The sequence below is a fragment of the Micromys minutus genome (assembly GCF_963924665.1).
Source record: "Micromys minutus genome assembly, chromosome: 9".
In the NCBI taxonomy this organism is placed as follows: Eukaryota; Metazoa; Chordata; class Mammalia; order Rodentia; family Muridae; genus Micromys; species Micromys minutus.
In genome coordinates this window covers 33,034,106-33,060,893 of record NC_137978.1, presented here as the reverse complement: position 1 = coordinate 33,060,893, position 26,788 = coordinate 33,034,106, and the positions used below count along the sequence as shown (strand labels likewise).

The following is a 26,788-nucleotide window of genomic DNA, read 5'->3' as shown; positions in this document are numbered from 1 at the left end:
TCTGGAAAACCATAAGAGCAGTGGGTTTGAGCTAGAATGGATGTTTTAGTTAGGAAATACAGAAACCCTCCAGACCAAGAGCTTTAACTCCGGTTCTCTGGGATTGATGTTCTTATTTATCAACAAGGTTAGCTGCGTCTTCATTCAGAGACTTCTCTACTTCAGCAGTAGGAACATCCCCTACTGCCATGCCAGCAAGCTGCCTCAGGATACTTACTGAGCCAGCCTGGCTTCTCTGTACTCAGGTATGCGGGACCCCGGAATACATAGCACCTGAGGTGATCCTGCGTCAGGGATATGGGAAGCCAGTGGACTGGTGGGCCATGGGCATAATCCTGTATGAGTTCCTGGTGGGTTGCGTCCCTTTCTTTGGAGATACTCCGGAGGAGCTCTTTGGGCAAGTGATCAGTGGTAAGTACTGTCACTCTGGATCAGTGTGGAGTCGGGCTGTCTGCATATAGCTGGGAGACTCTTGAGCTCTTTTCCTGAATGAGTGTGTGTTCCGGGTAGGCTTGCTTCTTTGGATGCGTGTGTGTGTTTGCGCACACATTCATGAGCACATATCTATCGTGTCCTGGAATTTTCTGTGTGTTCATGTCACTCTTGTGTCAATGTGTTGCAAATGTGGATGAGTTGTGTATTTAGAGTAAAACGACAGCTGGATCTGCAGGAGCGGGAAGTCCCTCTTGGCAGTGCCCACACTGGATCAAGGAGCAGGCAGTGGAGGGACTATGAGACTCCTCTAGGAGTTGGGGGACCTATAGGACTTTAGGAACTGGGGTCCCAGACAAAGGCTCTGAAGGACCCCCAGCCAGGCTTTACCCCATCTTATACTACCGCCTTTTGCATCTCTCCAATCTACCCACAATTTTCTCTTTCTCACCCATGATACTTCAGATGAGATAGTGTGGCCTGAGGGTGATGATGCGCTTCCCTCAGATGCCCAAGACCTCACTTCCAAACTGCTTCACCAGAACCCACTAGAGAGACTGGGCACAAGTAAGTGGACCTTTCTCCTATCTCTCACCTCGGGACAGAGAGGCTACATTCCTTTAGGCAAAGAAGGAAGAGTACTTGAACTGAGACTTCCCAGGCCTGCCTTCTCATAATATAGCTTCTCACATGACTGCTGTCCCCATTCCATGCAGCTAATCTTGTCCCCTGTCCACTCTGTGTCTGCAGGTAGTGCCTGTGAGGTGAAGCAGCACCCGTTCTTCACGGGTCTGGACTGGACAGGACTTCTTCGCCAGAAGGCTGAGTTTATACCTCAGCTGGAGTCAGAGGATGATACCAGCTACTTTGATAGTAAGACCACTGGTGGGGTGGAGTGGAGCATGGATTGTAAGTGCCCAGAACTGCTGTGCATCCATGCTGTGTTCTGTTGTTGCCACCAGGATGGCACCAACAATGACACTAAAGCTAATTGAACTGTATTTGGTCCAGCCCGTTCAGAACGATACCACCATGTGGACTCTGAGGATGAGGAGGAAGTGAGTGAGGATGGCTGCCTTGAGATCCGCCAGTTTTCCTCCTGCTCTCCAAGGTTCAGCAAGGTATGACTAAGGAAGCCCAGGCTGATGGGAGTTGAGAGAAGAGAACCTGTCAAGGGACATACCTAGGGAAGGCTCAAGAAATGTTGATAGGACCTCTTCCAGAAAGGAGATCAAAGGGCTAGGGCTACATATAGCAGGAGCTTCTAGAATCACCCAGTCCCTGCCAGAGACGGGTCTGGAGATATGCAGCTTGAATGGAGTGGGACAAAAGGAGGGGTTCCCTCAAATCTTTGCTCTCAAAGCCATCTCATGTGTGTCCTGTGTCCACAGGTCTACAGTAGCATGGAGCGGCTTTCCCTGCTTGAGGAACGCCGAACACCACCTCCAGCCAAGCGCAGCCTGAGTGAGGAAAAGGAAGATCACTCAGATGGCTTGGCAGGACTGAAGGGCCGAGACCGCAGCTGGGTGATTGGGTCCCCTGAGATGTAAGCACCCAGGGCGCACAAGGGTGGGTAGGTCAGACCCTTCAGTTGTCACATCATGGGGGACATTCAGATGCTGGAGGGGAAGGGTGTTGCTAGTCAAATAGCATTCTCCAGGGAAGTCTGGAAAGGGCTGTGACTAACTGTGCTTCTAAGGTAGCCCCAGCACAGGCAGGAAAGGAGACTACCTTGGCCACTTCACCCCACCTGGCCCTCTGTTTCACAGATTACGGAAGCGGTTATCTGTGTCTGAGTCATCCCACACAGAGAGTGATTCCAGTCCTCCAATGACAGTGCGACACCGTTGTTCAGGCCTCCCAGATGTGCCTCGTTGCCCTGAGGAGACCAGTAGCACCCCTCGGAAGCAACAACAGGAAGGTATATGGGTCCTCACACCCCCATCTGGAGAGGGGTCATCTAGGCCTGTTCCTGAACGACCATTGGAGAGGCAGCTGAAGCTGGATGAGGAGGCTCCTGGCCAAAGCAGTCGGTCTTGTCCAGGTGTGTCCCCAAGGGTGGTGGAGGGCATAGGCTAGAATATACTACAGGGAGAGGCTTAGCTATATCACGGGTCTCATTGTTCACTTGGGCCCACAGCCATAGAGACACGAGGCCGTGGGACCCCGCAGCTAGCTGAGGAAGCTGCAGCCAAAGCCATCAGTGACCTAGCAGTGCGTAGGGCCCGTCACCGGCTGCTCTCCGGGGACTCTATAGAGAAGCGCACCACTCGCCCTGTCAACAAAGTGATTAAGTCAGCCTCAGCTACAGCCCTTTCCCTGCTCATTCCTTCAGGTAAGGCCAACAGGGAACTAAGATAAAACGCATGGGAAGGACATGGTCTGCAAGTGCATGTGTTTAAAGCAGGTAAGTATTTGAGAGACTGCCTCCTTTCCATGAAAACAAATCTCTGAAGATCGGCATTGGTGTCTGTGATGCACATGCCAGAGGACTGAGGCAGGATTGTGGTGGCAGAAATGCAGACGCTGGGGCAGAGAGCTAATGTGCAGATCATCAGTGCTAAAGGGCTCTTGACCTTGACTACGTTGTCTTGAGACTTTAAGCTCTAAATTCTTCATTTTAAAAATGTGAATATAGAGGGCTGGAAACCTGGTTCAGTGGACCAGAGTTCAGTTTCCAGCATCCATATGGCAACTCACAATTGTAACTCCACTTCTAGGGGATCTGACACCCTCACACAGACATACATGCAGGCAAAACACCAATTTACACAAAAATAAATCATTTAGAAAAATTGTAACTGGATCTGAATAATAAATGCACAGGGTAACTGTGGTGTTTGAGTGCTTATGGCATGCGTACACAGTCTATTACTGTAAGTGCCTTTATACAACTCGCTATTCCCTGTCACCTGCATTCCAACCTAGAACCCAAAACACTCTGTGTAGATAAGTGCATTTTATGCATCAAGTCCTGTGGGGAAGATGCCCCTCAGCCCTAGTCCATGAATAGGAGTGGGTTGAGATCAACAGCTTGGACCAGCTGGGATCATGGCCATGTCAAGATCACTAAGTCTTGGTTTCTACTTCTCCAGAACACCATGCCTGCTCACCCTTGGCCAGCCCCATGTCCCCACATTCTCAGTCATCCAATCCATCATCCAGGGACTCTTCTCCAAGCAGGGACTTCTTGCCAGCCCTTGGCACCTTGAGGCCTCCCATCATCATCCACCGAGCTGGCAAGAAGTATGGCTTCACCCTGCGGGCCATTCGCGTCTACATGGGTGACTCAGATGTCTACACTGTACACCACATGGTGTGGGTATGTCTTGCCCGGCAGAGCTGATACCCCCCCCCCCCAGCTTTATTACTCCCACCTTCCCCTCACGGAAGCCTATTTGCCCTTTCTTTGGTCACTGCCCACGTAACTCACAGAAACCAGAGCGGGGTGGTGGTCAAGGGTCACAGCAGCAGAACCAGGCTCCAAATTAAAGACGCTTTTCTTCCTGAGGCAGCATGTAGAGGACGGTGGCCCAGCCAGTGAAGCAGGGCTTCGTCAGGGTGACCTCATCACCCATGTCAATGGTGAGCCTGTGCATGGGCTAGTCCATACAGAAGTGGTGGAGCTGGTTCTGAAGGTTAGTGCTGGGAATGTTGTCTGTGTGATGTATGCCTAGCCGCAGATGTGTGAGCCTGGCCTTGCCATTAGGGGAGTGGGAAGATCGGGTACACATACATAAAACATTATGGATAGATGTAGGGACATGCAGAATTTGAATGTGCAATACAGGAGTTTTTCTCCATGTGGTAATTAACCATTGATGGCCAAACCCCAAACCTTCTAAACTGCAAGTAAGACTATTATCAGGACAAGAGAGGTACTGCTGTCTTCCCATTTCTAAACTACTCTGGAGTGCTGCTTGGAACCATTTTCTATCCTGTGAGGGAAAACAGCACTTGTTTAGTTTGCGTGTTGGTATGGAAGAGCAAAAGCCGAAGCTATGATGCAGGGAAGAAGAGTAAGGGCAAAACAAGGAAATAGCCACCCAAGTTTCCTGCTGTTTTCTGCTTGGCTTCCTAGAGTGGAAACAAGGTATCGATTTCAACAACTCCCTTGGAGAACACATCCATCAAAGTGGGGCCAGCTAGGAAAGGCAGCTATAAAGCCAAGATGGCCCGAAGGAGCAAACGGAACCGGGGCAAGGATGGGCAAGAAAGGTGAGACAGACTTAGTCCAGAGGTCTACCCTGAGATGCCCACATTTGATCAGGCCTAGAGTATGTTCCCTTATCTCTACAGTCGAAAAAGAAGCTCCCTATTCCGGAAAATCACAAAGCAGGCCTCCTTGCTACACACCAGCCGCAGCCTTTCTTCCCTTAACCGCTCTTTGTCGTCAGGGGAAAGTGGTCCGGGCTCTCCCACACACAACCACAGTCTCTCTCCCCGATCTCCTCCTCAAGGCTACCGGGCAGCGCCAGATGCTGTGCACTCAGGTACAGGGGTTCCCTGCAGATCAGAGACCATCCCCTGGGAAATTGGAATGAACTTGAGCCATCTGCTTCTTACAGGCCCAGCTCTAAATCTCTTTGAGCATGACCTTGAGGATCCAGAAGTCTTGGGAGGCATTGATGGGTGGGGGCAGTGGGGGGTTGAGTAAATGGACCACCAGTTAGTGTAAAGTGAACAGTCCTGGCACATTCTAGAGCTAGGTTCTGCCTGGCCACTCAGTCACTTCTAACAGCTAACACCGATGTGTTCTTTTCTGTTTGTCCGTCCTCCCATGCAACTATTTAAAGTAGGAGGGAATTCATCGCAGAGCAGCTCTCCCAGCTCCAGTGTGCCCAGTTCTCCTGCTGGCTCCGGACATACACGGCCCAGCTCCCTTCATGGTCTGGCACCCAAGCTCCAACGCCAGTACCGCTCACCAAGGCGCAAGTCAGCAGGCAGCATCCCACTGTCACCATTGGCCCACACCCCTTCTCCACCAGCGGCAGCAGCAGCTTCCCCTCAGCGTTCTCCATCACCCTTGTCTGGCCACGGGTCTCAGTCCTTTCCTACCAAACTTCACTTATCTCCTCCACTAGGTAGGCAACTCTCACGGCCCAAGAGTGCAGAGCCACCCCGCTCTCCGCTACTTAAGAGGGTGCAGTCTGCTGAGAAGCTAGCTGCTGCACTGGCGGCTGCTGAGAAGAAGTTAGCACCTTCCCGAAAGCATAGTCTTGACCTGCCCCACGGAGAGCTAAAGAAGGAACTGACACCCAGGGAAGCCAGCCCTCTGGAAGTAGTTGGAACCAGAAGTGTGCTATCTGGGAAAGGGCCACTTCCAGGAAAGGGGGTACTGCAACCTGCTTCCTCACGGGCCCTTGGGACCCTACGGCAGGATCGAGCTGAACGCCGAGAGTCGCTGCAAAAACAGGAAGCTATCCGGGAAGTAGACTCCTCAGAAGATGACACTGATGAGGAGCCTGAGAACAGACAGGCCACACAGGAGCCAAGATTGTCCCCCCACCCAGAAGCAAGTCAGAATCTACTCCCTAAGAGTTCAGGAGAGGATAGGGAAGAGGACACTTTATTGCACACGGATCTAAAGAACCAGGGTCCTGTACTCTCAGGTCTGTTCACAGGGGTCATTCTAGGTTCCCCCCGAGAAGTTCCTGGGCTCTCCCAGAGGAAGCTCTGGAGGCCACAAGCTTTTGAGGAAGCTACCAACTCCTTAAAAGCCCCTAGCCTGAGTAGGTCTGGACCCACAAGCCCCACCCCCTCTGAAGGCTGCTGGAAGGACCAGCAGCTCCACACACAGGCACTAGCTGCACTTTGTCCCAGCTCTTCACAACTTACCCCTACTGCTGCCACCTCCGCCTCTGAAAAGCCAGGGACATGGTCCTGGAAATTCTTTATTGAGGGTCCAGACAGAGCATCCACAAACAAGATTACAAGGACAGGTGAACCAGCTAACTCCCAAGATTTGGAAACCACAGTTCCAACTCTTCCTAAGAACCTGTCTCCTGAGGAGGAGAAGCCACAGCCACCAAGTGTCCCTGGGCTGACCTATCCGCTTCATGAGGTCCCCAGCCAGAACTGGCTATGGGAGTCTGAATGTGAACAAATGGAGAAAGAAGAACCATCCCTGAGCATCACCGAAGTGCCTGATTCCTCAGGCGACAGGAGGCAGGACATTCCATGCAGAGCCCACCCCCTGAGCCCAGAAACCCGGCCCAGCCTGCTCTGGAGAAGCCAAGAATGTGGAGGCCAACAAGAGCATCAGGACTTAGCACTGACATCAGATGAGCTTTTAAAGCCAACATAGCAGTTGTTTGCTTTCCTTGCACTCACCTGTGTAATACACTCTCCTGGAAACTATCTTGGCCTTTGTTTGCTTCTTGCCTTTGGTCATTATACACAACACTCTAGGTCTGGGGCCTTTTGCTGCTGGGATTGTAATGACTACGTTTCCACTCTTGGGAAAAGAACCTAATCTGGCTGCATTTCACAGATAATGAAATATCTGAACTCGGGCATAAATGGGTGCTGACAGTACATTTTCTGGGTATAAGAGTAAGGAGTAGCTCAGGAAACAGTGGCCATAATGTAGGACACACAATATACTTCTATGTTCAAAGAATCCAAAAGAACTCAAAGTAGAACTAGGTGTGGCAGTTTAAAAACAGACTGGCTAACCATCCTTCTGCATAGCTGTAAGGGAACGAATGGAAGGAGCATGCAAAGTAATGGAGCTCTAAGTGAGGATTTGTGGCCATTAATATTCTGGCTTGATAGATTAAGGAAATGAGCTTTCCTGCCCAAGCCAATGCAGTTTAGACAGAACTGGGATTAGAACTTGAGCCTCTGACTCTAGAACTTTTAGTTACCTAACTTTGGTCTTAGCCAGTAAAAAAAAGTACAAGGAAGTGATGAGTTTAACTTCGGGTGTATTTACTTCAAGAGATATATATGGGATGTCCAGAAGGTAATAAAATATAGGGAAGTGAGGCCTACATTTTATCAACGACACCCGTGGGGCACAGCAACATTAAAGGCGAAGGCTTGGGAAGTCTAGCATGAAAAAAAGGTCCATGCAGTTACACACACTCTAGAACACAAAATCCAAGAGGAAGGATCTTAAAAATAAAAGTGCCAAGAGGCCAGATATTGCCTGTTTATTTAGTGACAGGCCATTCCTGGGCTTTTATAGGTTGGGATTTCTTCTGATAAATATTACAATGAGCAGCCCTTAATGATTAGAACTATAAGTGTAGGTAGTGTTTGAGAGGAAAAGAAAGGGGAAATGTAAGATGGGACCTGGGATTAGGTAACATCATAGCAGGAATTAGGCTTGATGGTGTGTCAAGGCTGGAAAATTCTCTGGTAAATAAGGCCAGACTTCCAAAGTTTCTAAACTGATAGTTATGCTACCTGCCCCATAATCTAATGCCTACCTCTGAGAAAGATATGTAGAAAACCAAGAAAGAAACCTAGAAACCAAAGTCACAACTGAGATTCTATAGCTTTGTCATTTTGTGTGGGGAAGGCAGTAAGCCTCAAGTTAGATTGACAATAACAAGTTTCTATACAAGATGCTAACAGCTAGTGTTATTATGGTTTACTTCTGTTAAACATCGGCTGCTGCAGAGTACTGAAAACAGGTCACAGGTTATTATTGCCTGGAATGTCACAGGATGACTAAGGGGATAATGATCGTCTTATGTCAGGATCTGGTCAGATTGGTGAAGTAAGTGGATGGGAGGAAAGAAGCACTTGCAGTTTACTGGAAACAGTTCTAGGAGGTTGGAAATGGGAGGAAGTACAACCATAAAACATCTTGTGATATAATACAAAAAATACATGGGCATCAACCCAAGTTCAGTTGTACTCAACACTGCTGGGTATGAGCAGTTTCTCAAAGGCAGCTTTGGGCAAGTGGTACTTTAGATTGTCTGTTTTCTGGCTGTAGCACAGACAAGCTGTAGTAATTTATATAAGCCAGTGAACAGTGCACAATGAGGAAGGTAGATTTTAAGTAAGGTCACCCAGGGAACATAACTTAATCCTGCCACATAAATAGAGGAAGGAGGACTTCCTGAGTTTGCTGCCAACTTGTTTACATAGTGAGTGCTAGGGCATCAAGGGCTACATCAGCCCTGTTTTAACAAGAAAACAAAACATTTGACCAGGGCAACTTTAAAAGGTGTTTAATTGGGTTTATGGTTTCAGGGGTCCCATGATAGTGAAGCAAAGACATGAGAGCTAAGAGCTCACATGTTGGAGTTAAGCAGGAGTCAGAAGAAATACTGGATGTGGCAGGGCTTGAAGCCCCAAAGCCCACCTCTATTGACACACCTCCAACAAGGCCACACAAACCACTGTACTTACCAAACAGCTCCAACAACTGAGGCCAAATATTTGTACATGAGTCTATGGGGGCAATTCTCATTCAGAGTACCACACTGCATTCTGAATATGAGGTATCTTACAGTGGAGATCTGGGCAGAAGAAATGTATTGCCCTAGACATAGGTGAATTTGGTGATGGAAGCAAAATTTAAGTAGATGCCCAAGGTGAGACTAGAAAAGCCGGAGAGATGAAGAGTGGTTTAATAAAGAAACAGAAGCAATGATTACTTAGCATTTCAGAGGGTACATTGAGGTGGGTATGGATAGAGTTTAAGAGTAGATCGGGGACACCCAAATTTGTAAAAAGTATGTGAATGGGTGTTTTGCTTGCATGTATACCTGCATCACATGCTTGCAGTGCCAGAGGCCAGAGAGGGTGTTAGATCCTCAGGAACTGGAATTATAGATGGGTCCTAGGAATTGAGCTTGGGTCCTCTAGAAAAGCAGCCATGTCTGTAGCACTATACACCCAGCCACAGTAGGAAGAGGGGTACCTATTGTGATTTAACAGAAAGATGGGTTACGACTCTAGGCAGGTTTGAGGGTCTGGAGATAGGATGCTTAGGGAACCAGTTGATTAACTTTTTCTCAAAGTCCAAAATGCTTGTAAGATACTATGTCCTAGTTGAGATTTCCAAGGAGATAGATTATCTTGGGATTAAACATTATACACAATTCAGGTTTTGTGCAGGAAATAAAGGCACAGCACAAGGTAGCTAGGCCATGTGGGTAAAGTACCTTTCTGAGCATGAGAACCAATAAAATTTACTCGAATGGGTGTTAAAGGGAAGAAATGGCTTTTATTTCATTTTGGGTTTGTGTCTTTTATGGAGTAAATAGGTTTGTTGAGTGTTTTCTCTCACAGGAGGGAGAACCTGTCTCTCACAGGACTGCAGAACCTCTTGCCTTACTTCCTTAACCTGCCTTAAGCCCACTGCCAAGAAAACAAAGATGTTTCACTGCAATGTCTTTATTGCATCTGGAGCAAGTTGGCCAGACCATTTCACGTTTTGGAGAAGGTTTTTTAAAAAATCCCAACAATGTTCTCACTTTACCTTCCCCCCACCCCTTCCCCACAACTGCACAGCAATGTCTGAACACATTTGGTGACAAGAACAATTTGCAAAAGTGGTCTAGAAATTACATTATGAATTGTTCCAACACAAGACACAGTTGGCTTCCTTCTGAGTCAGTTACTTTTACATAAACTACATGAATTTTTTTTATTACATCAAAGACAACAGAATAGGTTCTTCACAAGAAACAACAAGAGTACCAAAGTTACATGCGAGGATTTGTAAGGAAACAAGGGTGGTTGTCACAAATGGCTAGAGCTAAGTCAAGAATGAGCAGTTGGCAGCAAAGGACCAAGAATGGACCCTCTGGTTTATGATGCCATGGAAACCTCACAAAGATCTAACTGGCAGTAGAGATCATCCTAGAAATCAGAAATTGCTCAGATTTTTTTTTTTTTTTTTTTTTTTGGTTTGTTTGTTTTTTGTTTTTTTAGTTCAGGAGAATGGGTGGAGCTGGTACCTTGCAGAGAAAGGACACACATTGGCTTAAGGAGTGTGAAGTAAATGTGGAGACTGTCTCAGGAGTGGAGCTGTAGGGTGTCATCTGTTGCTGGAGCAGTGTTGAGAATGTACACAACCTACCTATGCCAACTCAAAGCTGCTTTCCTGTTGGGGGCTGATCTGCCCCTATGCTTTTAAATCTGTCTCTACCCTCTCCTTTAGTCAGTGAGACTACAGTTAAGAGGCCTAGATCATGGGACACAACTTTGACCTGGCTGTGGGAAGAAGACCAATATCTGCTTCCGAGCCATGATGACTCCCTCAGACACCAGTTAGCCACAGCTCAGGACCAGATAAATCATGTCGCAACTTGTCAGAAAAAAGATAGCTTTTGACTAAATTAGCCCTGGTCTCAGATCCCCTAGTGTTCAAGGAATATAGGACTGAAAAACACCCTTTCTCCACAGTCTAGTCCAGGTATAGAGGCTAAGATGCTTTCTCCTGCACATCTTCCACGTCTGCCTACAAAATAAAGACCTTATTCAATGTTAAAGCTGTATATTCTACCATTTTGACTGACTTGGAAGAGATTTAAAAACCAAAAAAAAAAAAAAAGAAAGAAAGAAAGAAAAAAGCATTCAGGACATACTAAAATTTTAGTGCTGGATCAGAGGGATTCCTCACAACTAATTTTGAGCATATAACTGCTTCACAAGTTCAACATCAGTACAAAGTCACATAGGAACAAAATGCCAATCAATAAACAGACTGGCAATACTTGGTAAACTGAGCAAGATTTCAAGCTGGCAATTTTGAGAAAGACTGGGCCTTAAACAGTGGCTGAGGGTGGTCAGTTTCCTCTCATGTCATACTGGAGCATGAACAAGAAAAAAACCATCAATGACATGCCCTATCCTCAGCTGTGACAATTATCCAGAACTTTTGACCATTTATCTCTACAATGTGGTTCATTCTAGACACTGTCACCAAAGGAAGTGCTCAGGGAAAGCCATATTCACCTTTATCTTGGCCCCCAAACTTCCCTGATCGTAAGCCTTATGAGCCAAGACCCAGATTCAGGCTGCTCATCTAGAGTGCTTGGCTGCACACCACTGGGCTCAAGCAGCTGAGTCATGCTGAGCCTGTTATGGCTCCAAGATTGACTCTGAAGCAGCTGTGTGAAGCCAAAAATAGATGCCTGTCCTCTCCTCTAACTTCACTTAGCTGGAAGGCTTAAACCCCATGGAGCAGATTCATGGCCTAAAATCACAGCCACGGAAGCATGAGAACAGGTTGTGCACACTGCCTTAATAGCAGGCTCACAAAAAGGGCAAATAGGATTATTTTCCCAGATAGTCTGAACTCCATGCTATATTCCCTCTTCTGGCAAAAGCTTCACCCATGGTATGGAATAACATGTAATGTGATGGGCCCTTCACTGTGGACTCCAGAGCCCATGTGCCTGTGATTTACTGAGGTCTCTGACTACAAACTTGAGTCCTCCTTTAGCTAACTATGGCTCCCTAAACCCTATCCAGAAAAGGAAGGGGAGGTGAAGGCAAATTAGTCCTTGTATAGTTTTGGCAAGGCTTTTAAACTTGAGGAAGCACACAACAATGTTGTTCTCTATCATTATTTGGTATATCAAGCCATCTAAAAGCACTGGATTGCACCTTTTCTTTACTCATAAAACAACTTACAAGGGTTTCAAACATCTTTCTTTACTCTAAAGAAACACCACACAAGCACCAACTTCATTATGACTCAAAGCTTACGATCTCCACAAAATAATTCTATTCCTTATCTGAGAAACAAGGCCAGGACAAAGGAAACACACTGACCAATTTTAGTGTTTGCTGAATCTCACATTTCTAGTTTTCTTTCAAGTTTTGGTACAGAAGTGTACATTCAGCTACTACTGTCCTCCCATTAGACCTTGGTCTGGCAATGCTGCTTTGATGGTTTATGAACACAGTGCTTTAGAAGGAGGAGTTGGCTAAGATGTTGAAGCCTAAATTACGTTGGTAAAACTGAAGTAACATCAACTGAAGGGGTTTTGCCTCCTTGGTTTAGATTCTGTAAATGTAATCCCATATCTATTTTCCTTTGGTTGTTCCCCCCTCCCCCAAACTAAATCCCATTTTACCACAGAGCCAAACAGGCTCCTTATCTGGGGGAAGGGGGAGACTATCGAAGCAAAACAACCCCCAGAATACGTCCTGCTGCATTCTCAAAGTTGAGGACAAGGGGACATGGACTCTTCAGAGGCTTCCAGATAACCCCCCACACCAACCCACAAGTCTAACTGTTCTTTTAAAGGTGCCTGACAACAAAACCGAACCCCATGAAACCAGTATCTGCTTCCAGCTTAGTCCATCAGGACAGCAGCACAGCTGAGTTCAGAGACCCTGGGCCCCTCATTTCTCTCCAAATCCAAGCTACTGCTTGGCCTCTCCATTTCACATTCACAGAATCACTTGTGCAAAACAAGCAGTCTACGTTGAAAGAATGCCCTCATCGTAGTCTAATAGAACCACAGGGAAAACAACTGCTGGAGAGCTGGTCTCTTCACTCTGCTTATCTGCAGAGTGCGGGCATCTGTGCGTGGACAGGGTAGGCGAGCCGGACATTGAGGGAGTCATTGTGCTGAACCAGGGATGTCTGCTGGTAATGCAGCACCAGCTCCTTCAGTGAGCTGTACAGGTTGTAGGGCTCTGCAAAGCCGTATCCTCGAGCAGTGCTGTAGATGACACAGTGCTTCACTTCCCCGTCCGCACTGAAAGACAACACGGGAAAATGGTTCAGGCAGGTCACAGGAAACAGGAAGTCCACAACAAAGGATCCCATGCAGAAGCATCCTGTCAATCAAACGCAACTGTGCCTCTTTAAAGCTTGACCAGATATTTACAACCACCACCTGTGCAGACCTCAGCCCTCAATTCCTGTCACTCTACATACAAGTCCGTTCTCTCTCTTAATTCCTCCTTTGTGTTGATGCTATAGGTCATGAGTGCTGATATCAAGGTGGTAGTGCTGCAGTTTGCTTTCTTTCTTGAGACTATGTTATTTTGGTCCCTTCCATTTCATAAGAATTTTAGAAATATTTTTATTTCTTCAAATATTCAGTAAGAGCTGTGGATTTTGTTAGGACTGTGATAACTATGTAGATCACTTTATGAAGATGTTTTGATGGAAAGAAAATCAAGTTAATCACATTTCAAGGAGTTGAGTAGGTGTGACAAGTGACAGAAAAACTGCCTCTAGATCAGCAGTTCTCAACCTGTGGGTCACAACATCTTTGGGGGTCACAACACCTTTGGGGGTCAAATGTCCCTTTTACAGGGGATCACTTAAGACCACTGAAAAATATAGATATTAACATAGTGGTAAAATTACTGTTACTAAATAATTGTATGTTTGGAGATCATCACAACGTGAACTGTATTAAAGGTCGAAGCACTAGGAAAGAGCACAAGCCACTGCTCTAGATATTAACATGTGGTTATCTTTTCTGACTGAACTTTTCTTTCATTCACATTTCTCAGATAATCATTGTACAACTTGTATTTGTTTAGTTCCTAGACAATTCATAATTTTAAATGACATGTCACCTCATTTTTGGGTTGCTCATTACTAGTACTCAGAAATACACTGTTGTATAAATTGGGCATGGCAGTACCCAACACTAGGGAAGTAGAGGCCTGAGTATCAGAAACTCAGGATCCTGATCAGAAACACAACAGATTTGAGGCTTACCTGGGGTATGAGCAATTATATCTATATATGTGTATATCTATGTACATATTTATATGTACACATATACAAGTATTCATATTTACACATGTACACATATGTATAATATACATAAATGCACACACACATACGCATACATACAGAGAAAGACAGTGATGTATAACCTACAACCTCTATAAACCCATTTTAACTCTACCTTTCCAATCATGATATCTTTTTATTTGTAAAACAGAGTCTCACAGTAGGCAGGCCTGATAGACCAGGCTGGTTTGGAACTCAGAGATCCACCTGCCTCTACTCTCCAGGAGTGCTGGGAGAAATTAAAGGCATGCACTACCACTCCTGGCTCATCACAAAGCCTTCCAGAGTGGACATAATGCTAGGAGGAAGACATTCAATTTTCCATCATGAAGCATGATACTTTTATCCAGTAATAGAAATTCTTGCATTATCCCATGCTTCAAGAAGTTAAAGAGTTGGATTTGTAAATACTTTTTGTGAACATATGGAGTATACCATGTAGGTTTTTTGGCTCCTTTCCTAGGGTTATTACATTAATTGACTTTTCTATGCTAAAGCACTCTTGCTTTTCTGAAATGAATCTTATTTAGTTGTGATGCATAATGATTTTTCTGAAATTGCCTTCTTGGTGCTTTGTTGAATTTTTGTTTTCTATTTATTGAAAATACAATTTTTTCTCATATAATATATGCAAATTAGTTTCCCCTCCCTCTACTCCTTCCATTTCCTTCCCATCTCCCCTTCATGTGGGTCTACTCCCTTTCTGTCTCTCATTAGAAAATAAATGGGACATCTCACAGTATGCATGGGATTAGTTCAGTCTTCTCGTATCTGTTGAGGCCTGTTTTGTGACTAATTATATGGTCAGTTTTGGAGAAGGTACCATGAGGTGCTGAGAAGGTGGTTTTAGGATGAAATGTTCTATAGATATGTTAAATCCACTTGGTTCATAACTTCTGTTAGTTTCACTGTGTCTCTGTTCAATTTCTGCTTCCATGATCTGTCCATTGATGAGAGTGGGGTGTTGAAGCCTCCGACTATTATTGTGTGTGGTGCAATATATGCTTTGAGCTTTAGCAGGGTTTCTTTTATGAATGTGGGTGTCCATGCACTTGGAGCATAAATATCCAGAATTAAGAGTTCATTTTGGTGAATGTTTTCCTTTGATGAGTATGAAGTGTCTTTCCTTATCTTTTTTGATAACTTTTGGTTGAAAGTTGATTTTACTTGATATTAGTATGGCTACTCCAGCTTGTGTCTTGGGACCATTTGCTTGAAAAAAAATTTTTTTCCAGACTTCTCCTCTGAGGGTCTTGTCTGTCTTTGTCACTGAGGTGCATTTCCTGTATGCAGCAAAATGCTGGGCCCTGTTTACATATACAGTCTGTTAGTCTGTCTTTTTATTGGGGAATTTAGTCCATTAATGTTAAGAGATATTAAGGAAAAGTGTTATTTTTGTTATTATATGTGGAATTATGTTTGTGTGGCTGTCTTCTTTTGAGTTTGTTGAAAGAAGATTACTCTCTTGCTTTTTCTAGGGTATAGTTTCCCTCCCTGTATTGGACTTTTCCATCTATTATCCTTTGTAGCGCTGAATTTGTTGAAAGATATTGTGTAAATTTGTTTTTGTCATGGAATATCTTGGTTTCTCCATCTATGGGAATTCAACAGAGGAATGGATACAGAAAATGTTATACATTACTCAACTATTAAAAACAATGACTTCATGAAATTCTTGGGCAAATAGGTAAAACTAGAAAATATCATCCTGAGTGAGGTAACCCACTCACAAAGGAACATACATTGTATACACTCACTGGTAAGTAGATATTAGCCCAAAAGCTCAAATTACCCAAGATACAATTCACAGACCACATGAAGCTCAAGAAGAAAGAAGACTGAAGTGTGGATACTTCAGTCCTCCTTACAAGGGGGAACAAAATACTCACAGGAGGAAATACAAAGACAAAGGGTGGAGCAGAAACTGAAGAAAAGGCCATTCAGAGACTGCCCTACTTGTGGATCCATCCCATAAAAAGCCACCAAACCCAGATGCAAGAAGGGCATGCTGACGGGAGCCTGACATAACTGTCCCCTGAGAGGCTTTGCCAGAGCCTGACAAATACAGAAGCAGATGCTCTCAGCCAACCATTGGACTGAGAATAGGATCCCCAATGAAGGAGATAGAGAAAGAACTGAAGGAGCTGAAGGGGTTTGCAACCCCACAGGAAGAACAACATTATCAAGCAACCAGACCCTCCAGAGCTCCCAGGGACTAATCCACCATCCAAAGAGCACACACGGAGGGACCCAGGGCTCTACCAGCAAATGTAACTTGTTGGGCATCAATGGGAGGAGAGGTCCTAGGTCCTGTGAAGGCTCAATGCCCCAGTGTATGCCAGGGCAGAGAGGTGGGAGGGAGTGGGAGGGCACCCTCATAGAGGCAGGGGGAAGGGAAAGGGGGGGTGGGATAGAGGGATCCTAGAAGGGAAATCAGGAAAGGAGGTAGCATTTGAAATGTAAATAACGAAAATAGTCAATAAAACAAAAAAGGAAAAAACAAACAAAAAAAAAAAAAAAAGAAAATAAATGGGCTTCTGCGGGATAATAATAAAGTAAGATAAGACAACACATTGGAATTGAAAAAACCAAACAGAAGGAAAGAGCCCAAGAGAAGTCACAAGAAAAAGAGATCTACTTGTTCATACAATCAGGAATCCCCCAAAACTGGCAGCCATAATACACTCAGAGGACCTGCTGCAGACCCAGAGGAGTCAGTGTTGCAAGGTCTCTCATTCCCTGAACCTGAATAGTGTATGGATATGAGTTTTTGTATTTGTTCCCATCTACTACAGAACACAGGGTCTTTGTTGTTGTTTTGGCTAAGCAAGACACTATGGTAGAGCAGAGCAGAGCAGAATGTCTTTTTATTCCCCCGCACACACTTTTTTAGAACAGTAGTAATTGATTTTTACCCTAGACTTTGGTCTATAGGCTCACCCAAGCAGTACTGGGTACAGATTCCATCTCATGGAGTGGGCCTTGTTGGTTACTTTTGTAAGTGTTGTACCACTATTGCAGTAGCATGTCTTATAGGCAGGCCACCACTGTCAATCCCCAGGGTCTGCAGCTCAGTTGGTGTTTACCTTTCATTTAATAGCCTACAGAGGAAATTTCAGTACAGAGACATTCAAACAATAGGGATAAAAGCTCTATATGGCACCAATTCAACTTCTCCATATTCAGTGAGTCGTATAGGTGTTATCTTCAGCAATCAGTTGAGGAGAACAACCTATAACCTTGACAACGAGGCCTGACATCCCTTTGGACAACAACTCAATTAGGTGTGACTCAATCTTGGGCCTGGAAGCTTCATTTGGTAACAAGAGATGGCTGACCAGTTTAGGCTGTCACCTGAATTATTTGTCAGTTTCAATTATATCTCCTTCTCATATATGTATGTACTTTAGGAAGCGTCTACTGTATTAGGTTTCCCCCTCAAATGACCCTTAATTTAGCTATCTCAATCCATATTTCCACCCTTGCCCCCTCTCCCTTCCCTCTTGATCCTCCTGTTCCAGCCCCACCATCCATCCATCCATAACTATTCTATTTCCCTTTCCTAATGAGATCTATCTGTGCCCCCAGTCCCTTACTCTATACCTAACCTCTGTGGCCCTATGGATTATAGCTTGGTTATCACTGACCTCAAAACTAATATCCACATATAACTGAAAACATACCATATTGTTCCTCCCAAGTCTGGGTTATCTCATTATGTATGATTTTTTAAAATTCCATTTACTTGCAAGTTTCATTGTTTCATTTTCTTATTGGCTAAGTAATATTCCATTATGTAAATGTACCACATTTCTTCATCCATTTTCCTACTGAGAAACATCTAAGGTGTTTCTGATTTCTATTATAAATAGCACAGCAAAGAACGTCATTGAGCAACTGTCTATGTGGTAAAATGAACCTATGGACCTTTGGATCTATGCCCAAGATCTATGTTTTACAGCTGGACCTTGAGGTAGATCAATTCCTATCTTCCTGAGGGACAGCCATACTGATTTCCATAGTGGCTGAACAAATTTGCACTAACACCAGTAATGGATAAGTGTTCCCCTTATTCCACCTCCTCACCAACATGAGCTATCACTTGTGTTACTGATCTTAGCCATTCATACAGGTATAAGATGAAATCTTAAGTAGTTTGGATTTATATTCCCTGATGACTAGACTAAGGTTGTTGAACATTTGTTTGTTTCTTAGCCAGTTGAGTTTCCTCTTTTTTGAGAGTTCTTATTTATATCTGCATTCCATTTTTTTAATTGGGTTGCTTTCTGGATATCTAGTTTTTTCAGTTCTTTGTATATTTTGAATAATATCCCTCTGTTGGATGTGTAGTTGGTAAAATCTTTTCCCACTCTGTAGGCTGCTGGTTTGTCCAAACGCTGGTGTCCTTTGCCATGTAGAAGCTTCTGAGTTTCATGAGATCCCATTTACTAATTGTTCATCTTAGTGCCTGTGCTAACAGTGTTCTGGTCAGAAAGTCTTCTGTGCTGATGAGCTCAAGGATATTCCCTGCTCCCACCTCCTTTGCTTGTTCTTCTAAGACATGAGGCCTGGTGAGCACTGCCCGTCTGTGTGCTCTCACACCTAACCAGAGTAAGTCAAACAAAACCTGGATGCTGTCGGTCGCCCTCCTGTGCACGGCCGTAGTACAGCAATATACTGGACTTCTCAGCTCCACCTTCATTCCCTTCCACACACAGCACTCAGACCTTAGGATCCAGTTCCAAGACCTCGTCCATAAACCTCTAACTCTTTTCCCCAATCACAATAAACATTCCCACACAGGAAAGACCTACTGCTGATAGCTGTTTCACAGTGGTTATGATTATCTCAAGTCTTTGGGGAATGAAGCCTGGGAGCTAAGTGTGATGGCTTACACCTGGAATGCATGGTTGAGTCCCTTTCTATGTAGCCCTCTTTTTTTTAAGTTATAATACAAAATTATGGGTTTTCATGTGACATTTTAAAGGGTTCTTAAATTACATTTATTTCTTTCTATGGAGGCACACATATTATGTATGCATGGTGTACAGTGAAAATCAGTAAACAACTTCTCCTATCATGTGAGTCTTCTGGTCATCAAGATGGCAAATGCCTTTACCTACTGAGCTACCTTGGGATCCCAGGATGACTTTTGAGACATATCTGTCATTGTACCTCAGTCATATTATATTCGACTAGCTCCCATTTGTTCCTCTTGCTTCTCCCCAATAGTGACAGGGTTTCACTATGTAGCCTTGGCTGTCCATCTTCTGTTTATATGTTGTTTATATTTATACTTACACTCTGTGTCTGAGACAACTCTTTGACAGCAGTCACTTGGCAATCCTTCTTTGCTTCCTACCCTGTCTTACAGAGACATCACTATCAAAATAATTTTAGGGGGTATGTCTTGTCACCTCTGCTCTAGAGTGAGAGTAGACGAGGGACAGGTAAGAGTTATATGCCTACGTTACACAGCAAGTAAGCAGCCAGGCCATACTCATCTCCACTCCCTCCTGAAACCACAAGACAGACCTCGATGGCAGACCCACCTCATCACTGTATTCTAATCCCATCTCAGTTTTATGATAATGACTCCCATTAATTAATGCAGATTTGAAAAGGTTATATCCCCAGAGAAGACTTACACCACAGAACAAGCGTAACATCCTTTCTTGCTACTCTCACGAATTAGGAATGCACCATCTGGTTTCCCATAAAGCAAGTCCTCTGCTTGAACTCGGTTGATATCTTCCACAAACCAGGTTTTCTCATCATAATGCGGCAAGTTCTCATCTTCCTCGTTGATAAAATAGCTTCTAAAAATTAAATATTTGAAATATATTATTCTAGCAATCAGTTTTCTTACATCTAAAAGCTAATAAAATGTTGTTCTCAATCTTTATAAAATTAGGTGAGTGTTCAGTTTTAAACACCGTTCATATTTCTATGGTACAAAACCTATAGAACTCATTTAGTAAGCTAAGACATCTGAATGGCACTGTATGCATCCAGGTTTCATGTGGGCCATTTACTCAAGTGTATATACTGTATTCTTCAGGCAACTAGTTCAAACGAGGTGCAAAGGCCTCAGTTCTGCCAGTGGGCTTGAGAGCCCTCTCCCTACATGCATAATGGGAGGATCCTTCCACTGAGGGACTTACTCATCTGCATCCTCATTCTTGATCCCCAGCCAGGCGTTCAGGCGCCTCTGCCTCACTCCTCTGTGACTGAGCCATCTGCCAGGAGAAAAGACACTGTCAGAATCGAGTCACTTGGACAAAGTAAGTATGTTGAAACCAGATGAGCTTTAAAAGGCTTGGAACCTCTTATTTATTTTTTTCTAGTCTCTAAAAAAGTGGCCAGAGTTTCCCCTAAATTAATCTCTCCATTACTTTCCCTCAACTAATACCACAATCAATTTCCCTGCAAAAAGGAAGAAACAGAAAAGTACTTGGAATTGGGCATGTATCTTATTTTCTAGAGGCACACACACACTAGCATTCAGACATAGAGAGACCCATGGTCTGAAACAGGAGTATGACAGTGGAGTATAAAACACTTTGATGGGGGCTGGAAAGACAGCTCTGTGATTAAGAGCACACACTGGTCTTTCAGAGAACCCCAGTTCAGTTCCCAGCACTCAAATGGTAGCTCACAACCACTTACAACCCATCTCCAGAGGATCCACTCTGGCCTCTATGTCTACCTGAAGTCACCTGCACTCATTCATATAATTTAAAATAATAAAAATAAATATTTTTTAAAATACACTTGCTTATCACCAACCCAGGCTTCTTTCTTTAACATTCAATATCAGTTCATTATAAACATCACCTCCGACCTATTGCCCAAACTGTCCCATGTAAGGCCTACTTTTTACCATTTTATTATCTTCAGAGCCCCTAGAGAAGTTCATTATTTTATACTGTTTATGCCTGTCCCTCCACACACACTAAACTATATTGATCTAAAGAGATTTCTCTTCTGCTATGGCCATATTGCCAATGTCTTAAACAGTACCAGCATATAGATAACCATTACACAGTAGATATTTACTGATAGGTTTTTAAGAAAGTCTTTACAACTGTGGGTTCATCTTCATGTCTGTCACTGACCCCAAGTACACTATATAACCTGTCATCACACCTAAGTGTTAACATGGATTTCATCTTGACAAAAAGTTACAATGTTTTCAAGTTCTCCCATTGATGACATGTCTAGTTCTAGTAATAAACTCATACTGGTGTGTCCCACAACATTCAACCCCAGACTACTCACACGAGGTGCTGATCTCGGATCTTACGCAGCTGGATCAGGTCAGGTTTGATGCTATTCATTTTTTTATCTATTTCCCGGTTGTCCAAAGCTTGTCTCTTCAAGTCTTGCTCAAGACGCACTTTGCTATCATGTATCTCACCAAGACGTGATTTCAATTTATCATAATTCATCATAATTCTGTGAAAATACGTGGCATATTAAGTCTAAAATAACAACAGAAGCAGGAAGATCATGAAGCATAAACAGGGTCCTAATCTCTTACTGGATCTGTGTGTGTGACACGAGTCTCCCTGTGCTACACAAGCTGGTCTTGAATTCCTGGGCGCAAGCAATCCTTCTGCCTCAGCCTCTAGAACAGCTGAGGTAATAGATATAAGTCAATTACTCCCAGCGAGTACTGTAAGAGCAAGATTATGGTAGCCATAGGTACTGGGCTATCATGTCTACTCAGTGGACATGTGTCGTATGGAGATCAGGACCAAACACTGATGAACACTGACAAACACCCCTGCATAGTATGAGATAGTGGGTAAAAACAAACAAGACAGAAATGTGTTAAGAAAGAACAGTGTGTTTCAGTCCTGAGTGGTGGGTTAAGTACACTCACCGCTCAATCTCCTTCTCATTCCCCTCTCTGCGAAATCTCTCAATATAGTCTTTACTGTGTTGTTCTTGGGTATGACACTGCTCCTCAAATATTTTAATTGTTTCATTAAAGGCTTCAATGGCAGTCCTCTTCATTTGTATTTCCTATAGGAGGAAAAAGAAACAATATACAAATGTAAGGTCTTAACTCTGGTTCAGTGTACTTCTCAGAAAAGTAATGATAATACAAAAACTTCCAGAAGAATTGTGCCAATTCCCACGGGCCAAGCATAATCAAACCACCACAGATAGCTCTCCCGAATACTTACTGTTCTAGAAAATTTCAAAGATAGAATAGTCTCATATTCACTAATCTCAATGAATGGTTATTAAGAGCACACTACACCAGGAGAGGTGATAAGAGCATTTGTGAAACAGAAGCCTCTCCTCTCACCCAGAAGATGAATGACTTTGAATACTTAATCCTCCTGCCTCTGTCTTCCAAGTGCTGAGATACAGGCATATGTCACTATGCGTGACCAATACATTCAATTTGTTAAATAAAGATGCCAACTAGGCCTTACTGAGATGATGGCATCTGTCTGGGCAGGAGAGAAAGAAGCAAGAGGGGTTAGCCAGGTTTTTAAAAAGTTTTTGAAGCTAACAGTAAGCCAATGCAAACACTGCAAGGTGGAAAGCAAGTGTAGTAAGTTCAAGTACAGCTAGGGAAGACACAGTACATTGAACTGTTCTAAGAAGTAATGGCCAGGCCAAAAAGATGGCTCAGTGAGAAAAAACAACTGACACCAAGCTTGGTGGCCTGAGTTTGGTCCCAGGACTCACATGATGAAAGGAGAGAACCAACTCCTGAAAGCTGTCCTCTGATCTCCACACATGCTGCAGTGCACACATACACACAAATGAATAAATAAAAATGTAATAAAACAACAACAACAACAACAACATTAAGCCAGGTGGTGGTGTTGCACACCTTAATCCCAGTGCTAGGGAGGCAGAGTCAGGTGGATCTCTGAGTTGAGGCCAGCCTGTTCTACAGAGTGAGTTCTAGGACAGCCAGGGATATACAAAGAAACCCTGTCTTGGGAAAAAAAAATATTAATGAAATAAATTTAGAGCCAGGCATAGTGACACATTTACAATATTAACATTGAAGAGGTGGACTCAGGAGGATGAGGGATTCAGGTTTGCCTCAAGTATATAATGAGTTCAAGATCAGCCTAGGTTACAGTGGACTATCTTTAAATGATTTTAAAAGAAGAGGGCCATATATGTAACCAAACTCATTTATTTTCATTTAGAGAATCCTGACTAATATAGAACTTGGGGATTGTGTTATTGGTTTTTTGTTTTGTTTTGTTTTATTGTGTTTGTTTTTTAATTAAAATTTTTATTGGATATTCTCTATACTTACATCCCCCTACCCCATTTTGTTTGTTTGTTTTTTTTAATGTTCCTTTTAAACAAAGGAGAAAGTCTGTGGCAATAGCTCAGTCAGCAAAGTACTTGCCACACAGGCTGAGGACCTGAATTTGATTCCCAGAATCCATATAAAAAAGGCAGGCACAGGGGGCTGGAGAGATAGCTCAGTGGTTAAGAGCACTGGCTGCTCTTCCTGAGTTCAATAATCAGCAACCACATGGTATAGCCATCTATGAGATCTGGTGCCCTCTTCTGGCCTGCACTCATACAAGCAGGCAGAACACTGTATACATAATAATCTTAAAAAAAAAAAAAAAAAAAAGACAGGCACAGTGATGTGATTGTGATCCTACTGCTGGAGAAGTAGAGCCCCTAAGGCTCACTTGCCAGCCAGCCTAGTCTACTGGACCAACTTCAGAACAAAGTGGACAGTTGCTACAGTGCCAGGTGAGCAACACCAGAGGCTGACCTCTGCCCAACACACACTCTCTGAAAGACACAAAAGGGTGTCACTTAACCTGTATTTTACAGCCCTGGCTGATAAGTTGAAAGCTGGTTTGGGAGAAGAGAATGTGGAAGCTAGGGGTAAGAATATCAGTTCAGAGGCTTCCACAGTGTTTAAGGCTTTATGAACAACTTCCTAGAAGGCACTCCTGGGAGGAGGTGAAATCTTTAGGAAGGAGGACCCACCGGAAGTTAGGTCACTGGAAGCATGCCATTGAAGGACTTATCAAAACCCTGGCCCTCTCTCCCTCTGAAACATCTAAAGCCGTGAGCCAAAGGAAATGTTTCTCCTTAGAGGCTGATTCTCTCAAGCATTTTGTTGTTGGATGTTATATGTTATATGTCTCATTATGTAGCCCTAGATGGCCCTGAAGTGGCAGGCCTGAAAGTCAAAGACATCTGCCTGTCTTAGTCTCCCTAGCGATGAGATTAAAGGTGTGCACCACCACACCCAGCCTTCAAGTATTTTGTCATCACAGCAACAGAAAAATCAAATACACCAGACTAGCTTTGTACCAAGGTATTAGTAGTAAAAGTAGTGAGAAATGTTTAGATTCTTCATATATACTGAAGATAAAGTGAGTAAGACTTATTTGATTGGTCACAGCTATAAAAGAGTCTCCTATAATGAATACTAAGGCTTTCTCTGAGTAAGGAGAAAGATGTGATTCTTCTGAACTAACACAGGAAAACCTACATGTGAAACTTAGAATAGAATACCAGATTTCTGACTAGAAAATATAGAACTCTAACAGCCAAAAATATTGCGCTAGTCCCATTTCCTTGTGTGAAAAGTCTGATTGCATTTTAATCTTTTTTAATTAAGAATAATTTTGATATTCTGATAATTTTTTGCTACTTGATTGTTATGCCAGGAAACATTTGTTAACCCCGAAAGGCCACCAAAGGAGTCGATTCTGATGTAATCGCATTAGGGTCTCTTTATTCAGGCTTGAGCTTGGGTCCTCACACCACTGTCTCTGACTAAGCAGGATGGGAGGGGTCAGGCCCAAGCCTAGTTTCAGGCAAACTTTCATAGAGGCAAGAAGAGGTACACATCTGACTGGGGGGGCCATTATGGCCTTTAACATAATTGGCTGGTTCTGGGAGCCAAGCGATAAACTTAACTCTGTTTTCCTCCTGACTGGTGGTTGTTAGGAAAATGAAGTGCTAGGGGCAGGCTTGTAACCTGGAGGTGCAGATTTGTTAGGGAGTAACCTGGAAACTGGTGCTAGGTGCTAGTTAGTTAACTTGAGTTCGACCTTAGGTCAAATTCTCTAAGCTGGAGTCTGAACCCAAAAGATCTGGTCTCTCAGATATGTGTGGTGCTGTGTCTTGTATGCCTTTTTGCATGTGTACTTAATATTAATTTAATTTTTTACAACTATTTACTTATTCTCATATATCACATCCTATCCTCTGTTGCCAAGAGACAAATGAGACTTACCCTAAGTACCGCCATTTGTTTTCAGACTCCATTTTTATCATAACATGAAATTAAGCTCAAGTTCCCAGACTTTCAGGAGTCTTTTTTTCCCCAAAAACATAATGTTTATTCTTGACCAGGACAAGAAGAAATGATTCTGATTGATGAAAAGTTGTAACTGTACCTTGGCACAGAATGTGTCTTATTTTATGTTTCACTGATGTGGAGAGACACCGTGACAAAGGCAACTCCTACAAAGCCAAACATTAAATTGGGGCTGGCTTAGTTTCAGAGGTTTAGTCTATTAGCACCATGTCAGAAAACATGGCAGCATGCAGGTAGACTTGGTGCTGGAGAAGCACCAAGAAGTTCTACACTTCGACCCCAAGGCAGCTAAGAGAAGATTATCTTCTGGACTGGGTAGGACCCTGAGTATACACAGAAAGCCTTAGATCCCACCAACACAGTGACACATTTCCTTCAACAAGGCCACTCCCTATGACCTAGCATTCAAACACACGAATCTACGGTGGCCACCACAGGTGCCTGTGGACTTTATTTTTTCTCTGCTTTACTAAGGTGAATGTTCAATGACATAGTCAGTTCCCAAGTCTGTGCTGTTGTCCCTGGCTGGTCAGATTTTGCTGCCTAATTCAAATAATGATTGTGCTTTGCTGGACTCTTGTGACTGCTTGGATTGTTTTGAATTTTCAGACCCCAATCCCTCCACTCTTCCAAGTTCCCCCCTCATATCTCCCCTCTCTCCAAGATCCCCCCCCCCCGGGTTTCCCTTCAAAAGAAGAGCAGGCCTCCTAGGTATATCAACTGGATGTAGCATAACTTACAACAGGACTAGGCCTAAATGTAGGCGTAATGTTTTTAAACACTGTTTAAAGTTTACACTGTGTTGTTCAAATGCTGAGTTCTCTGCCCTCACATAGCTAGCCTCAACTCTGACTAGATCATAACTTAAGATACCCCATGTGTTTTAGCCTACACTCTGCCATGTGGCTGGTTACCTGTGCTCAGGTACCATGTGTCCATCTCCTCACATCTCCCCTGGGCTCTCTCCCAGAATCCTTTCTCTCTCCTGAATGTCCCACCTCTACATTCTGCCTAAGACATAGGCCATAGGCTTTTTAATTGACAGGGGATGCATCCATACAATATAGAAGATATTCTCTCTACACCTAACCCCTCATATTAAGGCTGGACGAGACAGCACAGCAGGAGGAAAAGAATTCCAAAAGCAGGCAAATGAGTCTATTCCCACTGTTAGGAGTCCCACAGAATACCAAGCTGTATAACTATAACATATATGCAAAGGGCCTGGCTCAGACCCATACATGATTGTTACTTCAGTCTCTATGAACCCTGCT

At 43.8% G+C, this 26,788-nt stretch overlaps 2 protein-coding genes across 7 annotated transcripts in view; one reads left to right on the top strand and one right to left on the bottom strand.

The window, feature by feature from the left end:
• Positions 1–6,792, top strand: part of MAST2 (microtubule associated serine/threonine kinase 2) — a 142,803-nt gene extending 136,011 nt beyond the window's left edge. For 4 of the 6 annotated variants that reach the window (XM_080921516.1, XM_080921513.1, XM_080921511.1 and 1 more), the window contains 12 exons: positions 246–411; positions 898–999; positions 1,183–1,305; positions 1,444–1,553; positions 1,824–1,978; positions 2,202–2,476; positions 2,573–2,767; positions 3,528–3,754; positions 3,948–4,070; positions 4,514–4,650; positions 4,732–4,925; positions 5,229–6,792. In XM_080921516.1, coding sequence (XP_080777642.1) covers positions 246–411; positions 898–999; positions 1,183–1,305; positions 1,444–1,553; positions 1,824–1,978; positions 2,202–2,476; positions 2,573–2,767; positions 3,528–3,754; positions 3,948–4,070; positions 4,514–4,650; positions 4,732–4,925; positions 5,229–6,739 — 3,318 coding nt within the window. In that variant the 3' untranslated portion in view covers positions 6,740–6,792. The remainder of the gene's footprint in view (positions 1–245; positions 412–897; positions 1,000–1,182; positions 1,306–1,443; positions 1,554–1,823; positions 1,979–2,201; positions 2,477–2,572; positions 2,768–3,527; positions 3,755–3,947; positions 4,071–4,513; positions 4,651–4,731; positions 4,926–5,228) is intronic. The other 2 variants (XM_080921514.1, XM_080921512.1) reach the window with 1 other exon arrangement.
• Positions 6,793–9,935: 3,143 nt separating this feature from the next.
• Positions 9,936–26,788, bottom strand: part of LOC308424104 (phosphatidylinositol 3-kinase regulatory subunit gamma) — a gene marked incomplete at its 5' end in the record, with an annotated part of 66,912 nt that continues 50,059 nt past the window's right edge. Inside the window, 5 exons of the mRNA XM_080920996.1 lie at positions 9,936–13,115; positions 19,822–19,992; positions 20,338–20,412; positions 21,455–21,631; positions 22,062–22,204. Coding sequence (XP_080777122.1) covers positions 12,917–13,115; positions 19,822–19,992; positions 20,338–20,412; positions 21,455–21,631; positions 22,062–22,204 — 765 coding nt within the window. The 3' untranslated portion in view covers positions 9,936–12,916. The remainder of the gene's footprint in view (positions 13,116–19,821; positions 19,993–20,337; positions 20,413–21,454; positions 21,632–22,061; positions 22,205–26,788) is intronic.